Source organism: Mercenaria mercenaria, chromosome 11, assembly GCF_021730395.1.
Source record: "Mercenaria mercenaria strain notata chromosome 11, MADL_Memer_1, whole genome shotgun sequence".
NCBI lineage: Eukaryota > Metazoa > Mollusca > Bivalvia > Venerida > Veneridae > Mercenaria > Mercenaria mercenaria.
In genome coordinates this window covers 13,199,869-13,217,789 of record NC_069371.1, presented here as the reverse complement: position 1 = coordinate 13,217,789, position 17,921 = coordinate 13,199,869, and the positions used below count along the sequence as shown (strand labels likewise).

At 34.4% G+C, this 17,921-nt stretch overlaps 1 protein-coding gene across 2 annotated transcripts in view; it reads left to right on the top strand.

Annotated features, from left to right (window-relative positions):
* LOC128547023 (glycine receptor subunit alpha-2-like) overlaps window positions 1-17,921 on the top strand; it is a 76,750-nt gene that overhangs the window by 45,326 nt on the left and 13,503 nt on the right. Inside the window, exons 6-8 of one of the 2 annotated variants that reach the window (XM_053518580.1) lie at window positions 8,920-9,060; window positions 9,402-9,718; window positions 17,701-17,721. In XM_053518580.1, coding sequence (XP_053374555.1) covers window positions 8,920-9,060; window positions 9,402-9,718; window positions 17,701-17,721 — 479 coding nt within the window. The remainder of the gene's footprint in view (window positions 1-8,919; window positions 9,061-9,401; window positions 9,719-17,700; window positions 17,722-17,921) is intronic. The other variant, XM_053518581.1, reaches the window with a different exon arrangement.

Genomic DNA, 17,921 nt, shown 5'->3' with positions numbered 1-17,921 from the left:
ACGAGTCTGGGCAAAATCTGACAGGCCAGGCTCCTCTTTTGAAATGGCCGTTCCCTAAATATTGAATTTGAACTGAAAAACCACCATCAGTGTTTTAATTCCACGGGTGTCGAAGACCAACGAGGCATACAGTATCCGACGTCCGTCGGTCCTATACCGTGAAAAACTGTCGTTTTCAGTTCATTTTACAGTTCTCATTAAGATGAAATAAAAGTGGATATAAATTATCAACATCATCTTTTCTCTAGACGACAACGAATAACATTTCATTAGTTCATATAAATACCAAGCATCATAGTCATGGCACAGCTGAGTTAGACAACCAAAGGAAGAATTGATTATCGCACGGTTCGATTGTGTCAGAATTTATCAAGCACGTTTCTGTTTGACTTTCTATGTAAACTGGCTGAATTATTCATATCCAAAATGTGTCCAATAATTTGAGAAAACCCCTCGAAATTGACCGAAGTACATATACCTATATATAGTCGTGTACATTTCCATTTACACCGAAAAGGTCTACTGAAACGTCTTCTTCTCATAAACTGCTTGAAGGATTTTCATCAAACTCGATCTGTATCATCATTAAACGCATTATACCCATGAACCGCCTGAATGATCTTTATCAAAGTTTTGATGAACAAATTACATACTCAGAGCAAAATATTTTACCTAGTGTAATTTTCGGCAAATTAATTAATAATTAGCTGCAGTACCTGTTCAAATGTCGGCTTGTGAAATTTCGTGTAAATACCTGCATTATTGACAAAATAGTAATACAAATATAAACTGACCGATTAGGAATTTTGTTGAGTGTATGTTTTGAGAAAGAAGACTACGACGGAAAATGAATTATACATAAATATGTAAGACTTCTCGTATAAACTTTTACAAACTCTTTACTATCGAGTATGCAACTAGGTATATTTAGCTCTATAAGGAGAGCGGGGTCACAAATTCGATCCACTGGCGAGGCGTTTGTTTTCCATGACGACTTGATGATAGATATTGTGCCAGGAGTAATTTTACCCTCCACCTCTGAATCATATTAGGAAGTTGGCAGTTACTTGCGGGAAATGTCTAGTACAAATACAGAATCCAGATACACTTGTTAGGTTAAATGACTGCCGTTACATGACTGAAATACTTGTAAAAATGGCGCTATACAAAAAAAAGAACAAATAAACAAACTAAGTATTTCAATTAAAAAAAGATAATAATAGCTCTCTTAAGATATTTTTTTCGCAACTACAGCATATAAAAGTTTTTTTAGTGTTCCTTATTACAAAAATGACGATACTGAGTTCTATCATTTTCTATAACTTAAATTTGACAGGTTCCATATCTTAACATACCTGATAAACTGAAAGAAATAAACACTTGTACGAAAATACATCTCACTTTGTAAATAAAATTTACATATATGATATACTTCTCCAGCATGCAAAGATATCATTTCAGTACTGGTGATAAAATCATTATATAATAATATCTATCATTTTAGAAGAATAACTGAAATGTTGATTACGTTATACGTGTTCACATGGTAGGATCATTATAAGGTCCTCTCTCACACTTGTTCAAAAGAGGGCAGTTGCTAGACTAAAAGTAAAAATTCATTTAATGACTACTTATCAATAAAAGCTCCTCTCATAAATGTGTGTGTTCAGTTTGGGGCATTTCGCCCATGGTAGGGTCAGATGGTTTAGGTCCTCTTCAGGTGAGCGAATTAGGTACAATTGGGCCTCTTGTTTTTCCTATGTGTGTGATGATAAAATCTGTGAAGGACCGATGGAAGCATAAAAAGAAACCAAGTGAAACAAGAGGGCCATGAAGGCCCTGTATCGCTCACCTGACCTATTGACCTAAAGATCATCAAGATTAACATTCTGACCAAGTTTCATTTAGACATGGTCATAAATGTGGCCTCTACAGTGTTAATTAGGTTTTCCTTTAATCTGACCTTAAAAGCTTTACGTTTGATTTGACCTGTTGACCAAGTTTATGATCCAACCTGACCCAGATTAAAACTTGACCTAAAGATCTTCAAGATTAACACTCTGATCAAGTTTCATTAAGATATGGTCATAAATGTGGCCTCTAGAGTGTTAACAAGCTTTTCCTTTTAAAATTATCAAGATTAACATTCTGACTAAATCCTTAAGATACGGACATAAATGTGGCTTATAGTGTGTTAACTAGCTTTTCTTTTGATTTGACCTGGTGATCTAGTTTTTAATCCCACCTGGCCCAGATTTAAACCTGACCTAAAGATCCTCAAGATTAACATTTTGGCCAAGTTTCATTAAGATATGTTAATACATGTGGCTCTATAGTGTTAACAAGTTTTTCCTTTGATTTGAACTGGTGACCTAGTTTTTGATTTCACATAACTAAGATTCGAACTTAACCTAAAAATTACCAACGTTAACATTCTGATTAAATTTCATGATGATACAGTAATAAATGTTGCCTCTATGGCGTTAACAACCTTTTCATTTGATTTGACCTGGTGACCTAGTTTTTGACCCCCACATGATCTAGATTCAAACTTGATCTAAAGATTATCAAGATTAACATTCTGGCAAAGTTTCATGAAGATACAGTCATGAATGTGGCCTCTAGAATGTTAACAATCTTTTCCTTATGTTTGCCCTTTTGACTTAGTTTTTGATCCCAGATGACCCAATATCAAACTCGTCCAAGATGTTAATGAGAGTAACATTCTGACCAAGTTTATTTAAGATTGGACCAAAATTGTGACCTGCAGAGTTTTAACAAGCTGTTCCTTTGATTTGACCTGGAGACCTAGTTTTTGAACCCAGATGATTCAATATCGAACTCGTCCAAGATTTTATTAAGGGTAACATTTTGACCAAGTTCCATTAAGATTGGGCCAAAATTGTAACCTCTAGCGTGTTAATAGTCAAATTGTTGACGACGGACGGCGACGGACGACGGACACAGGGCGATCACAAAAGCTCACCTTGAGCACTTCGTGCTCAGGTGAGCTAATAAAAACAGACTGGACGTGATTGAGTCTGTTCATAAAAGGTAATGAAATGTGCAATACCCCTTACGCCATTTAGCACCGGAGTAAGCGAAATTCTGTTATAGTATAGTATGAAGGGAATTCATGATCCAAAAGGAAAACAAAATATAACAACACTCAGTACATGTATGGGGTACCTATATATCAAGTTTTATTGCATTTCTAGCTTCAAATCTGTAAGAAAACAAAATCAATATGAAATTAGGTGCTGCCAGACAGACAGGAAAACTAAGTCACGTAAGGTAATGTTGATTCTTGCAAATTGTTCTTTACGATATATCAGTAAACGTGGTGTTTTTGCTCTTGGTATGAAAACGAGAGATACAAGCAAATCTTTAAATATGTATTATGAAAATACACGTTAGGTTTCTTTTTTCACCGTTTTAATCATTACTTGTTTTACCATGCCATATCTATCAAAAATTTGAATACTTGTAAATAGTTTGATCCTATATAATATACGACTTTATCACATGTTTGACGTCGCGGGAGTGTAATAAAGTCATTTCGTAAAAATGATAATACACTAGGGTAATAAAGCTTTGACGTCAACGTCGTTTATAGTATAGGAGACGTTGCTCAAATAGACTTGTTTATATTGAAAAGGAGTTTAAAATTTTTAATATTTCGGCAAGTAAAGCTAATATGTGATAAAAAGATAATTACATTTGTTACTTTCCACATTGAATTTATTTAACTCGTTGAATAAAATAGATAATGCTCGGCAAAGCCTCGAATTTTATTATTTTATTCAACTCGTTTAATTAATTCGATATGAAAAGACACTCATGTAATATCCTCTATATAACTGGAATAAGTATCTTCTTTAACTAATGTCACAATTTTCGCTGAAAGTTGCATGATCGCTCACAAATGTTTAATATAACAAAAATAAAAATAATAATGTTACTGAAGTAAGCGACTTTATTGTAAATACACAGTCTGAGTCCGAACCTGTGCAAGATGTTAATACGATATGTTTTGTTGTTACAAAATTATTTATATTTTTCGATGACCTGAACGCGTACTGGGGACAGACGAATCAAATAAACTGCTGTACTGGGGATACCTATTAAGTGTACTGAGGACAGCTTTGATGTATTTAGAACATTATTACTGTGATAATGATTATTTATAGCATATAGCTTCTTACCTCTACGCAAAGAAGGAGGGATATGTTTTCGAGGGATGAGAGCAAAACTGTTCCAAATGTTTCTGTGTTTCGCTCTGACCCCTCGATATCTCGTCTGTCTGTTCGTCCTTCCAGAAGTTGGTCTAACTTTTTGATCTCGCATACACAGATTCTTTGGGTATTACAGTCTTAAGTTTCTTCCCTCATTTATTCTTTTGCCTTCCTTCGAAAAAGGAGGGGTATATTGTTTTGCAGATGTCGGCCGGTCAGTCGGTATGTAGACCAATCCGTTTCCGGATGATAACTCAGGAACGCTTGGGCCTAGGATCATGAAAGCTGGTAGGAATGTTGGTCATATTCAGCAAATGACCCCATTAATTTTAAGATCAGTAGGTCAGAGGTCAAGGTCACAGTGACCCAGAACAGATAAACAGTATCCGGATGACAACTCAAGAACGCTTGGACGTAGGATCATGAACGTTGACAGGGAGGTTAGTCATTACCAGCAGATGACCCATATTGGTTTTGAGATTAGTATGTCAAATGTCAAGGTCACAGTGACCCGGAATAGTTAAACGGTTTCCGGATGATAACTCAAGAATGCTTGGGCCTAGGATCATGAAAATTGATAGGGAGGTTAGTCATGACCAGTAGATGACCATGTTGATTTTGAGGTCAGTAGATAAAACAGAACATTTAAACCGTTTCCGGACGATAACTTGAGAATGATTGGGCCTAGGATCGTGAAAGTTGATAGGGAGGTTAATCATGACCAGCAAATGACCCCTATTGATGTTTAGGTCAGTAGGTCAAAGGGCAAGTTCACATTGACCCAGAACAATAGAACTTTTGTGTACAGTGAACAAATAATTTCTGTTCCTTGTGCAATTACTGAAAGCATTAAGGGGAGCATTTCGTGTTCTACGAGCTCTAGTCTAATATCAAATTTGCAATTCTGTATATACATAGAATTGTTTAAATATTTCCTTCAACACAAAAGTATAATTTACTATACTTTTATTTCAAATAATTAAAATTATTGTTAAACAAAAGATAATATGTAAGGGTAGATTTCTCTCGGATTTCTCGGAATACTTAGTTCGTATAGAAGTAGTTAACCGTTCTTTTTACCAATTTAACCTTTCCCAAGCATCAACTTTCGATATACATATAATTGAACGATACATTAGAGTATAGTTCTGGCTGTCATAACTTAACTGGCTCTATGTTTGTAAGCCCGAAAGGACAAATTATGTAACATCCCAGGTGTCCGTCTGTCTGTCCGTCCGTTAGCAATTTCGTGTCCACTCTGTTACTCCTAAACCCCTTGAAGGATTTCAAAGAAACTTGACACAAATGTCCACCACATCGGGTCAACGTGCAGAGGGTATGTTCTGGATGGCTCGCTTAAAGGTCATGGTCAAACATAGGGGTCAGTTGTCATATTTCGTGTCCGCTCTGAAAACTTAGCATACATGTTCACCATATCAAGAAGACGTGCAGAGCGCATGTTTTGGATGTCTCGCTTCAAGGTCAAGGTCACACCTCATCGCTCTGTAACTCTTGAAACCATTACAAGGATTTCAACGAAACTTGACAGAAATGTTAACCACATCGGGACAAGTGCAGAGGAAAAAAACTATTGACATTTGATCTCAAAGTGTGGCATTGACCTTTGAGTTAGGGTTCTGTGTGTTGCGCATGGTACGTCGTCCGGGGAACATTATGCCAAGTAATATTATAATCCCTTGATGGATCACAGAGTTCACCAAAGGATACGTAACAGACGCTCTTCAAGCCATCTTATCATTTGACTGCCATTTAAGCTGGAAGTTTTCGCATCGCCATATTATGTAGTACATTTGTGCCAAGAAATATTAAAATCCTTAAATGGATTGTTGAGTTACAGACCGGGCAGGAAGAATGCACTGTTGACATTTTACCTCCATGTTTGACCTTGACCTTTAAATTAGGGTCCGGGTTTTGCGCATTACATGTCATCTCATCATGGGGAACATTTGTGCTAAGTACTTTAAAAATCCCTTGATGAATGAGCAATGGACCGGACAAGAAAACGCTTTCAATGTTGAACATATCGTCAAGCAGTTACAGATCCTGTCAAAAGATATGTTTAATATTTTAAATATATACATATATCCTGGCATGGCAACAAGCTGTGACTCTAGACAGAATCCATTGAAAACTGTTAAAGGGGATAACCGGATATCTGACGATGCAACAATTATCTTAGATGGGTCAGAAAAATTCTTTAACTGTTTACTAAGCAAAATCGAAGAATTTAGTCATTTTTCTCGATTAAACGCTAATACAAATCAGTCGACTATTTTACGGATCGGGTATCTAAAACACACAGACAAAATATATTGTTAGATGAAACCATTTAATTGGTCATCTGACAATGTCACAACGCTAGAAATTGTATCTACTAATCGTGTTGAATTTGAATAATAAATTAGAACAGTTATATCGCTGCTTAAATAGATGGAAAAACACAACCTAACTTTACTTGGAAAAAATACTGTGATAAAAACTTTTGCTTTACCTAAAATAATATCCCATTTGACGGTCCTTGAAAATCCTCAAGAACATATACTGACAAACAAAACAAAACGTATGTACTCTTTTCTTTTGGATAATAAACCAGAAAACAATCGCACGAAATGTGATAAAAAAAAGAATATGAAGAAGGCGGTCTAAAGATGATAAATATAAAAGCATATATAAGCTCAATAAAAGCAAGTTTGGTAAAGCGCATAATAAATGCTGAAGATAAAGGCTTCTGGAAAGATATATACAAAAAAAGAAATATAAAAATTTGGCGGTAATATTTATTCGAAGCAAACATTTTTAAAAACGATATAAAAGAAAAGAATAGACAAAAATACATTTCTAACAGACGCGCTTATAAGCTGGGCACGTAAAAACTTCAACTCAGACGCAGGAAGTGACAAAAGAACTCATATGGAACGACTCTTTTATCAAAAAACGAAAATAAAACAATGTGCACACAATGTTCTATAATGAATGATTTACAGCCAGAGTTAAAAACATTAAAAATATATACGAATTTAGGAGAAAAACAGTTTTTTGCCATTTGTAACAGTTCAAAATAGGTTTACTCTAAACAGTTCAGACTTCCTTAATCTCTAATATACCAAGTGAATGGAAGGAAAAGCTAAAAATGAAAATCAATATGACGAGGCGGATACATTATTTGCAACAAAACACAATGACAATAAAAAATCTGAAACTAAATGGAATAGTACGGTGCCCCTAAAGTGACATGTTACTCACTTTTTTTTCCACTTAGGTAATGTGAGACTTTTTTAAACGAAATCATTTCGTTAAAACGAAATAACTTTTTCGTTTAAACGAAATAAGTTTAAACGAAATCATTTCGTTTGAACGAAATAACAATTTCGTTTAAACGAAATCATTTCATTTTAACGAAATAACTAATTCGTTTAAACGAAATAACATTTCGTTTAAACGAAATCATTTCGTTTTAACGAAATAACTAATTCGTTTAAACGAAATCATTTAGTTATTTCGTTAAAACGAAATAATTTCGTTTAAAGGAAATAGTTATTTCATTAAAACGAAATGGTTTCGTTTAAACGAATTAGTTATTTCGTTAAAATGAAATGATTTCGTTTAAACTTATTTCGTTAAAACGAAATAAAAAAAAGTCTCACATTACCTACGTGGAAAAAAAGTGTGTAACATGTCACTTTAGGGGCACCGTAGAATAGTGTCTATGAAAATTTGAATTGGATAACGATATATTGTGCGACTCTTTGTAGTTGTAAAGACGCAAAATTAAGGGTTTTCCAACATAAATATCTTAAAAGAATTAGAGTAACAAATCAGTTTCTGCATAAATGCAAAATTATCGAATCTCGCTTGCGTAATTTTTGTAACATGAAGGTAGAATCATTGAACTTTCTTTTTTCGGAGTACCAAATCTTACAAGGTTTCTGGTCAAGTATCAAACAATTCTTATATAGCAAAGGTATAGAATTTGCATTAAACTTCCAAAATGATTCATTTGGTTCTCAAATAAAATCTCCTACAGATAATAAATTTAATCACAATTTTAGCAAATACTTTATATATAAATGCAAATTAGGAAATCAAAATCCAAGGGTTGAGTCAAACAAATTGAAGAAATTTAAAAACACATAGCGTTAAAAAGAATAAAATAACCAGTTATAACAAAATGTGGGATCGGCTGCCTCTATAAAGTGCGACATTCCAACATTTTGGAGATCTAAATGAAGGACACTTTTATTTTCTTCCGGAACATTGTATATACATTTTTCTTAAATTATATCTTTCATGCCCATCTTCTAACGTTATGCCGCCTTTACACTCTTATCCCATAAAAAATATCATAATTTACACGCCAGAATTCGAATCATAATATATTGATTTACGTACTGATGTAAATCAGATTTTTTTCTCTCTGTTCACTGAAATATTCAGAAGTATGTATATGTATATATATCATATGTATATATGTTATTTCAAAGCCAAAATTCATACTCAAACAATTGTTTAATTTGGGAATATGGCATTTTGTATTAAGTAAAAACCGATACATAGGTTGGTTAATCACGTTTTAGCTATATCCACACTACGTTTCCCCACCTTATTAAAATCTATACCAGCATCCATTCATCCCAATGATTTGTCATTAGTTCATTGCTTACAGACGCCTTTACCTCGGATGAATTGATGTTGCAATGGGCCGATTACAGTGTACAAGCCAAGGGCCTGGATTTACCAAACTATGATATTGCCGTTGAGAGTGTTACAGATGGTGTCTTGTCTAATGGACAAAAGTCATTGGCAGGTAGTGTCGTAATACCCGAAACTAGCATCATCATTAAATACATTAATCATTGTAGTTGTTTTTATTCTTCTTTTTTTCGTAAAGTATGTATATGCATTTGAAATTATATCTATCACAAACACATTTTGCAAATTTTAAAATTGTTTTTGCGATGTAAATAAATACGACTTAATGTGTTGTAACATAGAGAGCTAGTCGGTGGTGGTGATTTGGTAATGTTTCGTTAAGCTTTATGAACAGGTTGTAATTATTCTGCCTAGAATCAATGATCATAAAAACTGTGCTTTCACTATTTACCATATAATATTTGGAATGAAACTAAATGTTTGGTATATTTTCAGAGGGTAATTTCTCCACTTTGACTTTGACATTGAAAATTGAGAGAAAGGCTCGAGCGTACGGTTCCATGTATTTTGCCCCCTATCCTGTGTTTTTCATAATCGCAATGACTTCCTTTGGATTCAAGAACAAAATAGGTTCTCGGATCACTGTCTGCACGGCTGGTATAACAACATCCGTACTGCAGTGGATTGCTATCTATTCAAGACTCCCTCCAGTTTGGTACCTTACACATCTCGATGGCTGGATCATCTCTCATGTTTCTATCATTGGATTTCTCCTAGTGTACCATGCATTTTGGTACTTGTATCTACATAAGGTATTTCTTTTTTTACGTACGTAATTATTTTTATTGTTAAACAAAAATATTGCTGAAGGTTTAAGAGTATATCATCAAAATACAGAAATATTTGGTAAACACATGACATCTTTACCAGCAATCTTCGTATTAGTTACATACTCTACCATACTGTCTCGTACAACTGGATACTTAAAATATTCTCAAAAAGTTGTCCCCCTTTTTGACTTAATGCCATTTGTAAATAAATTAACATAAACACGCTGAAAACTTCGTTCCACCTAGTCAGGTAGAAATTTAGCACCGGGACATAATTGCAAATGCATCAGAAGCATATGTACCTATTCTTTGAAAATGGTGAGATTTTAAAAGCACTGATCTCTCCAGAGGTGCAGTCCTTCTCCAGATTTTAAGGTATAACTCCTGTAATAGTGTACCTCTTTTAGAGAAGAATTCAGTTCCTACAATAAACCTACTTTTGACTTAACTTTTTCAGGGGCATAGGTTCAAGCCCCACTGGGACCAATTTTGTTTCCTTATATCCCCTTTTTACTATTTTTCAAGATTTGTTATTGATTTGTTGTACAAAGGCGATTCCTTTCCATTTGATTAGTGATTTCTTGCTGTTCATAAAGAATTTACCTCTGAAATAGAAGGGGTCGGAGTTAGACATCTTTAAAGATACTGAGTTACATGTGGTAAAAGTTTAGATTACATGTTCTAATATGATTGTTTCTGTTAAAACACTTACGCTAGAATGACGTCATGTTAATGTGCGATGACGTCAAAGCTTTTGTTGCGAACAAGAAAGCGCGCTTCTACGACAATGACAATGACAATGACAATTTCTTTATTGATATATAGGCCACCGGCCTAAAACAACATAATGTTTACGCAAGTATTATTATGCTAATGTACACAGCCTTGTAAATGTTACAAGTAGGTTTCAAACAATATAATATCAAACATATACACATAATTTCACATCATAGTCATATCCTTTCCATCTTTAAGTATGACTTATATGATCTGCGAACTGTTTAGGAATTATAACTTAATAACCATATTTTCTGTAATGTTTAACTTTTCTTAAATTGCAAGTAATTTGTTATACAATTTCAAATGTTTATTTAAAGTTTTTCTGTGGTCGAAAAAAAGATACTTGAAAGTTCTGTATATGTGTTTTAATTCAACCGATGTGAAATGTTAACCAGTAGCCTTAAATGAAACGAAACAGTAAGGCAATCTAACTAAACATAACACAAACTGTAGTATGTAAAATGTATACATATTCAAAAAATAGATAATATCGCTTTATATCTTTAGATACTGCTTGGTTCCCTTTAATGGAAAAGGGTACAAATATGTACATGTATGTCATTTGTTTAACAATTGTACAACTAATAATTACATAATTCTACAAGAAATTAATCTAAATATATACATACAGCAACATCATCTGGTATGCTAAGTTTTTACATTTGGACAATATTGTGAAAATTCACTGGTCATTACATAATTTTACAAGAAATCAATGTAAATCAGTGTAACTTCCGAAAACCGGACCTTCTGAAAACCGGACACCTTTGAAAATCGCACGAAACTCAAGGTCCCGTTTTTTCTGTTCTTATTTCTATATATTTTTAACTTCTGAAAACCGGAACTTCCGAATTCTGAAAACCGGACGATTTTTGAAGCACCGTTTATATCTTAACATTAAAATTGACTTCCGAAAACCGAACAGCAAAATATTTGCTGGATTAAAAGTGTCACCTGATAATCAGAAAACGCTTTCAACAAGTTCTTTTGTTTATCTATTAGCGGCGCGCGTTTATTTTGACACGCTATATAACCACAATGACCATTTTATGCAAAAGTAAGGAACTTAATCAGCGATAACTTTCATTTGTACTCAGTTTATGAAAGCGTGATGAATTAAACATCTTACGTGTAAAAAACTTTCTTAATGTTTGAACGAAAGAAAGATAGGTGTTTTAATTGATTTAGTTACATCGATTAAACTATGCATTATCAATATTAATTAAATTTTAATATTGATGAACTCGGGACTCCAAAGATGGTAAAATGTAAGTGGAAAATGTTTGCGTAAACAAACTTTCAAACTTCTAAACTCCGGAAACTTCCAAAAACCAAACTTTTAGGCCGGTCCGGAGGTCGTTCGGTTTTCGGAAGTTACGCTGTATATACATACAGTAACAGCATATGGTATGTTAAGTTATTAGCCGTACTCACTACATGTGCAGTCACATGTTTATAATTTTAGCTAATTTCTTAGCTCCGATCTGTGCTTAAATGCATATTATACAAAGAATGCTAAATTTTTCAATACATTTTCTGACCTTGAGCTAAGCAATATATTAAATTTATTTATATTTGGCGAAACCCAATATTTACGTGGTGTATACTGTTCTCTCAAAGCTGTGTATGCTTTACAAATTAAAACAAAATGAAATTCGGACTCAATACAGTTCTCCTCCTGACATATTTTACAAAGTCTTTCCTCTCTATTGATATTTCTATATCTTCCTCTTTCTATACCAAGATCATTGTTTGATATTCATAATTTGGCTAATGCACTTCGAAATTTTCTTATAGTTAACATATTAAGATATTCTTCATGTTCAAAATTTATTTTGAAACTGCTGTAACACAGAAGTTTAGAGCTGCGTGTTATATTTGCTGTCCAAACTTGGAGAAATTGGTCTTTTAGTCTTTGGATAAATACTTGTATGATTTTTTTTCATCACTTACATACTGATTGTGCCAAACATAGCCAAATCCAAGTAGGTTTTTGATTTCAGATGCCCAGTTGTTATGTCCTTGATCATCCATATGTAGTAACATATGGTAATATTTTTTACTAATCTTTGATCTTTCATATTAAGGATTTTAAGCCAATATTTCAAGCACCGTTTTGTTGCTGTAATATGCAGAGGGTGTCTTCCACAATCGCCAAGTACGGCCATGTTAGATGCTCTTTGTTTGACGCACATATAGCGCTTACACTCATAGTGATGTACAGTTTCAACTGAGTCCTGTGATTGTGTTCCCCAAATTTCAGCACCGTACAAGAGCACTGGTGTAACTTTGGTGTCAAATATATTAAAATAAACACTTTTTAACATTTGACCGTATTGATAAAGTTTGTTTCGTACAGATATAATAATTCTCTTTCCTTTCAGTGCCTGTTCCTTGGCCATATTACACACAGAATTTCTTTTAGTAAAGTTTAAACCTACATATGAAAAACATGACACTATTTCAATGGCATATTGTCGTAAGTCCAACGTTCTGTACGTGCTAATTGTCATCCATTTCTGAAAACCAAAATTTTAATCTTTTTCATATTACATTTAAGACCCTTTTCTTTGCAGAAATCACTCAAAAGATTTAAAAGTATCTGTAAACCTGTAACTGTATCTGCAAGCAGTGCTAAGTCATCTGCGAATAATAATGATAGTAACAATCGACCATTAACTTTATAGGGACCAATGTGCTACCATGAATAAACTCTTAATTTAGGCCCAAACTGACTACTTCTCTGAGAAGGTTAAGTCGCGTGGTACTGACTACGAAAGTTTGGCCATGATAACCAAAAATCTACTAGGAGACAGCCATGAGGCATCCCGTCCCTCTAACTCATCATCAAGGGAACTTGCGCTGAAGTTAACTGACTTTTTCATCGAGAAAATTAAAAACATTAGGAATGACATTATTTCGCACAGCCAAACTGATTGTGATTCAGTTGACTTGCATTGTTCAGAACACCAGGAAGTAGCATACTGTCTTATTGATTTGGCTTCTACAACGATAGAAGAGGTAAAACAAATTGTACAAAAATCTCCAAACAATTCTGTGAACTTGACCCTTTACCGACATGGCTTTTGAAGAAATGTCTCAATGAGCTCTTGCCGTTGATAACAAACATCATAAATACATCAATGGAATTAGGTTATGTACCAAAAGAGTTTAAAAGTGCTAGGATAAGACCCCTGCTTAAGAAACCAGGCCTTGAACCAAACATTCTCAAAAACTACAGGCATGTGTCTAAGCTCCCTTTCATTTCAAATATCTTAGAAAAGGTAGTAGATGCGCGTCTTGAGCGGCACTTGAGTGAAAATAAGCTACATGAGGGACTGCAGTCTGCTTACAGAAAGTTTCATTCAACTGAGTCGGCTTTGATAAAGGTACAGAATGACATCCTCACATCCCTCGACCAAAATGCTGTAACAGTCCTCGTGCTACTCGATCTTTCTGCAGCTTTCGACACGACTGACCACCAAACGCTGTTACACCGACTCGAACATCATTTTGGAGTCACAGACAAAGCACTTGCATGGATGTCATCATATCTTAGTCACCGCTATCAAACTGTGTGCGTTGACGGTGAGTTGTCGACGCCTATGTTGATGAAATACAGTGTGCCAAAGGGATCAGTGCTTGGTCCAAAGAATTATATCATGTACACTAAACCCGTAGGTGCCATATGCAGACGTCAACTTTTTCACCATTTCTACGCCGATGACTCTCAATTATACCTATCCTTTTAGCCGATAGAGGCTGTGGCTAGAAGTGCGGCCTTGTGCCGCATTGAGAGCTGTCTGGCTGAAATTGTATCGTGGATGCGTTGCAACATGCTGAAGCTTAATGCTGATAAAACGGAGGTAATGCTTTTCACATCAAAGCGTAACTCCGAGTACACTGATGACGTCTCTGTGAAGGTCGGTGACTCTGTGATAAAATCCACAAAATGTGTTAGAAATCTTGGTGCAGTAATTGACAACAATATGGATATGGAACAACAAGTCAACTCTGTGTGCCGGGCTGGATATGCACAACTTCGCAGAATAGGTCACATCAGACGGTATCTTACCAGTGATGCCACAAAGACCCTTATCAACAGCCCGGTTACTTCACGGTTAGACTCCAAACAGCACACTTAACAAGTTGCAACATGTCCAGAACACTGCAGCTCGCGTCATCACCAAGACGCCCCGTCGAAATCATATAACACCGGTTCTGAAGGAGATCCATTGGTTGCCAGTAAACTACAGGGTGCAGTACAAGGTTCTGACCCACACCTTTAAGGCTTTTAACAATCAGTCCCCTGCCTATATTAGGGATATGATAGAAGTGTATAAACCGGTCAGAAACCTAAGATCACAAGACACGCTGTCACTGGTTATGCCAAAAACTAAAACCATGATATGTGGCAATCGCAGCTTTTCGTGCACTGCTTCAAAGCTTTGGAACTCCCTTCCCGTCAAGATCAGGGAAGCTGACACGCTAGCTGCTTTCAAAAGCCTGCTAAAATCCCACTTCTTTGTACAATATTTTGTTAACTGGCCGATACACTGATGTTTTTTCTTCTTCTTCTTCATAAAACTGCGTAGAACAGTTTTTATCCTAGGGTAACCTAAATACTTTTAAATATGTATGTATGTTTATCTTGTTTAATTTATACGTTTTACATTTATGAATTTTGTTAATGTGGAATGCATTATTTTTGTATGCGTATTTGTCAGTATTTTTGCATTTTTCTGTGAAGCACTTTTTAACGTGTATACGTGCATGAAAAGAGTGCTATATAAATGTGGTATAATAATAAAATAATAAAATATGAGTTACGTCTGGAAATAGTTGTATACCAGTATATCCTGAAGAATTTATTCGTTCTATTAATTCGTTTATATAAAGTATAAAAAGTGTTGTACTCCCTAAACATCCCTGTTTTAAACCATTTGGACAATTGAAAGATATCTGAATGTCCAGAGTTTGTTATAACACATGCCTTTACATTTTTGTATATTCTTTGTAAAGATTTAAATAGTTTACCACGTATTCAACACTTTCTTAGTACAGACTATAATTTCTGTCTACTGACACGGTCGAAAGCCTTTTCGAAGTCCACAAATGCTACATACAACTTTGCCCCTGTTTTGATAACTGCTTTTGTATTACAGAGTTTAGTATGAAAGCATTATCAATGGTACTATATCCTTCACGAAATCCTGCTTGTTCTTCGGCAATCTTATCGTATATATTAAAATAAAAATTTAATCGTCTAGTTAATATGTCAGTGTAAAGTTTTCCAAGGATGTCTAATAATGAAATCCCACGATAATTGTTTGGGTCATTGATATCTCCTTTCTTGTGTAGAACCACAATGTATATTTACTCCATGTATCAGAAAATTCTACAGTTAATAATGGCAATATTTTATCGATACTACTTATAAAAAAAATTCCGGAATTAAGTTGTCATCCCCACCACTTTTGCCCTTTTTCAAATGCTTAACAGCTCTTAACACTTCTTCATCTGAAATTTCCGAGTTAAAGATGCAATTTTCAAGGTCATCTAGATTTCATTTAAACCGAACTGGTCATCTTGTAATAAAACATTGTCATTTTCGTCTATGCTTCCAAAAAGGCCTTCAAAATGACTTAACCACTACGCTTTACTGATGTTGTTTGCTGTTTTCTTTCTGCTTTGAGACATATATTTCAGTTTATTCCAAAACGCTTTGGCATCATTTGATTTTTCTATAAGATCATCTAACTCCCGGTGGTAAAATTCATTTTTAACTTTATCACAATGCTTTTTAAATGTATGTTTAGCCTCTATGTACAATTGTAAATTTTTATCACACCTATTACGCCTATATATACGAAGTAAGCTATACTTTTCTGCTTTTAATTTCTTGCAAGTCTTGTCAAACCATTTTTGTTGCTTCTATATTTTGTCTAATGTTTGAGATTAGGGGCATATTAGAATCGAAATAATTTATAGCACAAGCGTGCTTTAACACTGTTTATACACTCGGGTGGTAATATGTCGTTCAAATTATTATTACGCCCGACATATAACCACCCATCGTGCATAAATAGTGTTAAAGCACTCTTTTGCTATAAATTCTTTCTTAATTGTTGTAGAAGTATAGATAGGTTTTACTTCTGCCCCAAGGTTATTTTTGAATGAAGTGAGCAAAATTTAAAACATTTCCATAGGATTCGACCTTAAATTTTCCTAATAGTAGAGGCAAAATAAAAAAAAAAAATACCGCAAGTAACTCGTATTTTAAAAGATGCCCAACTCTGGCCCCTTCTGTTTCAGAGGCAAATTCACTTTGAACAGCAAGGAATAACATTCCCATTTTTGTACAATAAATCAATAAAAAGTCTTGAGAAAAGTAAAAACTTACTAGGAAAAAGGAAATTAAGTAATAAAGAATTGGGCCCAATGGAGCTTGAACCTACGTCCCCAGAACAATTTCAGGCAAAGTAGGTTTATTGTAGGAACTGAATACTCTTCAAAAAGGATGTATCTATTACGGGTCTAATACCTCAAGTTTTGCATATAACCCTCTCACTTGATGTTTATTGCTGTAACCTTGTTTTGAACATTTGAAATATTCACCATTAGGCGGGTTATATTTTAATGTAGATATTAGTCAAATTGACAGAAGTTTGCTTTTAGAGCAATATACATTGTATAATATGTTGTTTACTTTCATGTAAAATAACCCTCTCCATGATTAAGTGTTGTTTGATTTTTTTCTCGAAATATGGCGCTTACCGTTAAAGGAATGTTTGTATTTAAGTAAGATACCCGTTATTTTGTTCACTGTTGTGTTCTCTAAGTAATATCGCGGTTGCTGTAGGAAACTGTAAGATATGTTAACGGATTTCAAGCGCTGTCGATGTACATGAATTGGCAGTCAGTATAATATTCGTGGTATAAGTAAAGACAATATTTCTTTATTTCTATGAAAGTAACGGAAATGGTTGATTTATTTCGAAAAATTATCTAATTTTATTTTATGTTGATTCAAAATTTAACAATAGAAGGATGAAATGTATTTAGGTATTTAATGGTACAAGAAACACACAATGTTGAAATGAATTTTTCTAATGAGATTTCCAAAGCATAGAGGCGGTAAGTAGAGTATGTATAATTGAAAGAAATGTCAAATTCTATTTTAGAGTCGCGAAGAACAAGACCAGGTTTTAGTCTTTCATGTACCCTGGCTTTTTGAAAACCTCTAATCCCCTAACGTATCATCTGCAGTTTAGATAGTTCCCGATTTTTGTACAATTTGTCTCCGTTAAAACAACGGCAGCCATTTTGGGGTTCTAAATTCTAGATACCTAACAGGGACAGATTAGAAACTCGGCAAAATATAGTAAATGTACAAGGAAAGATT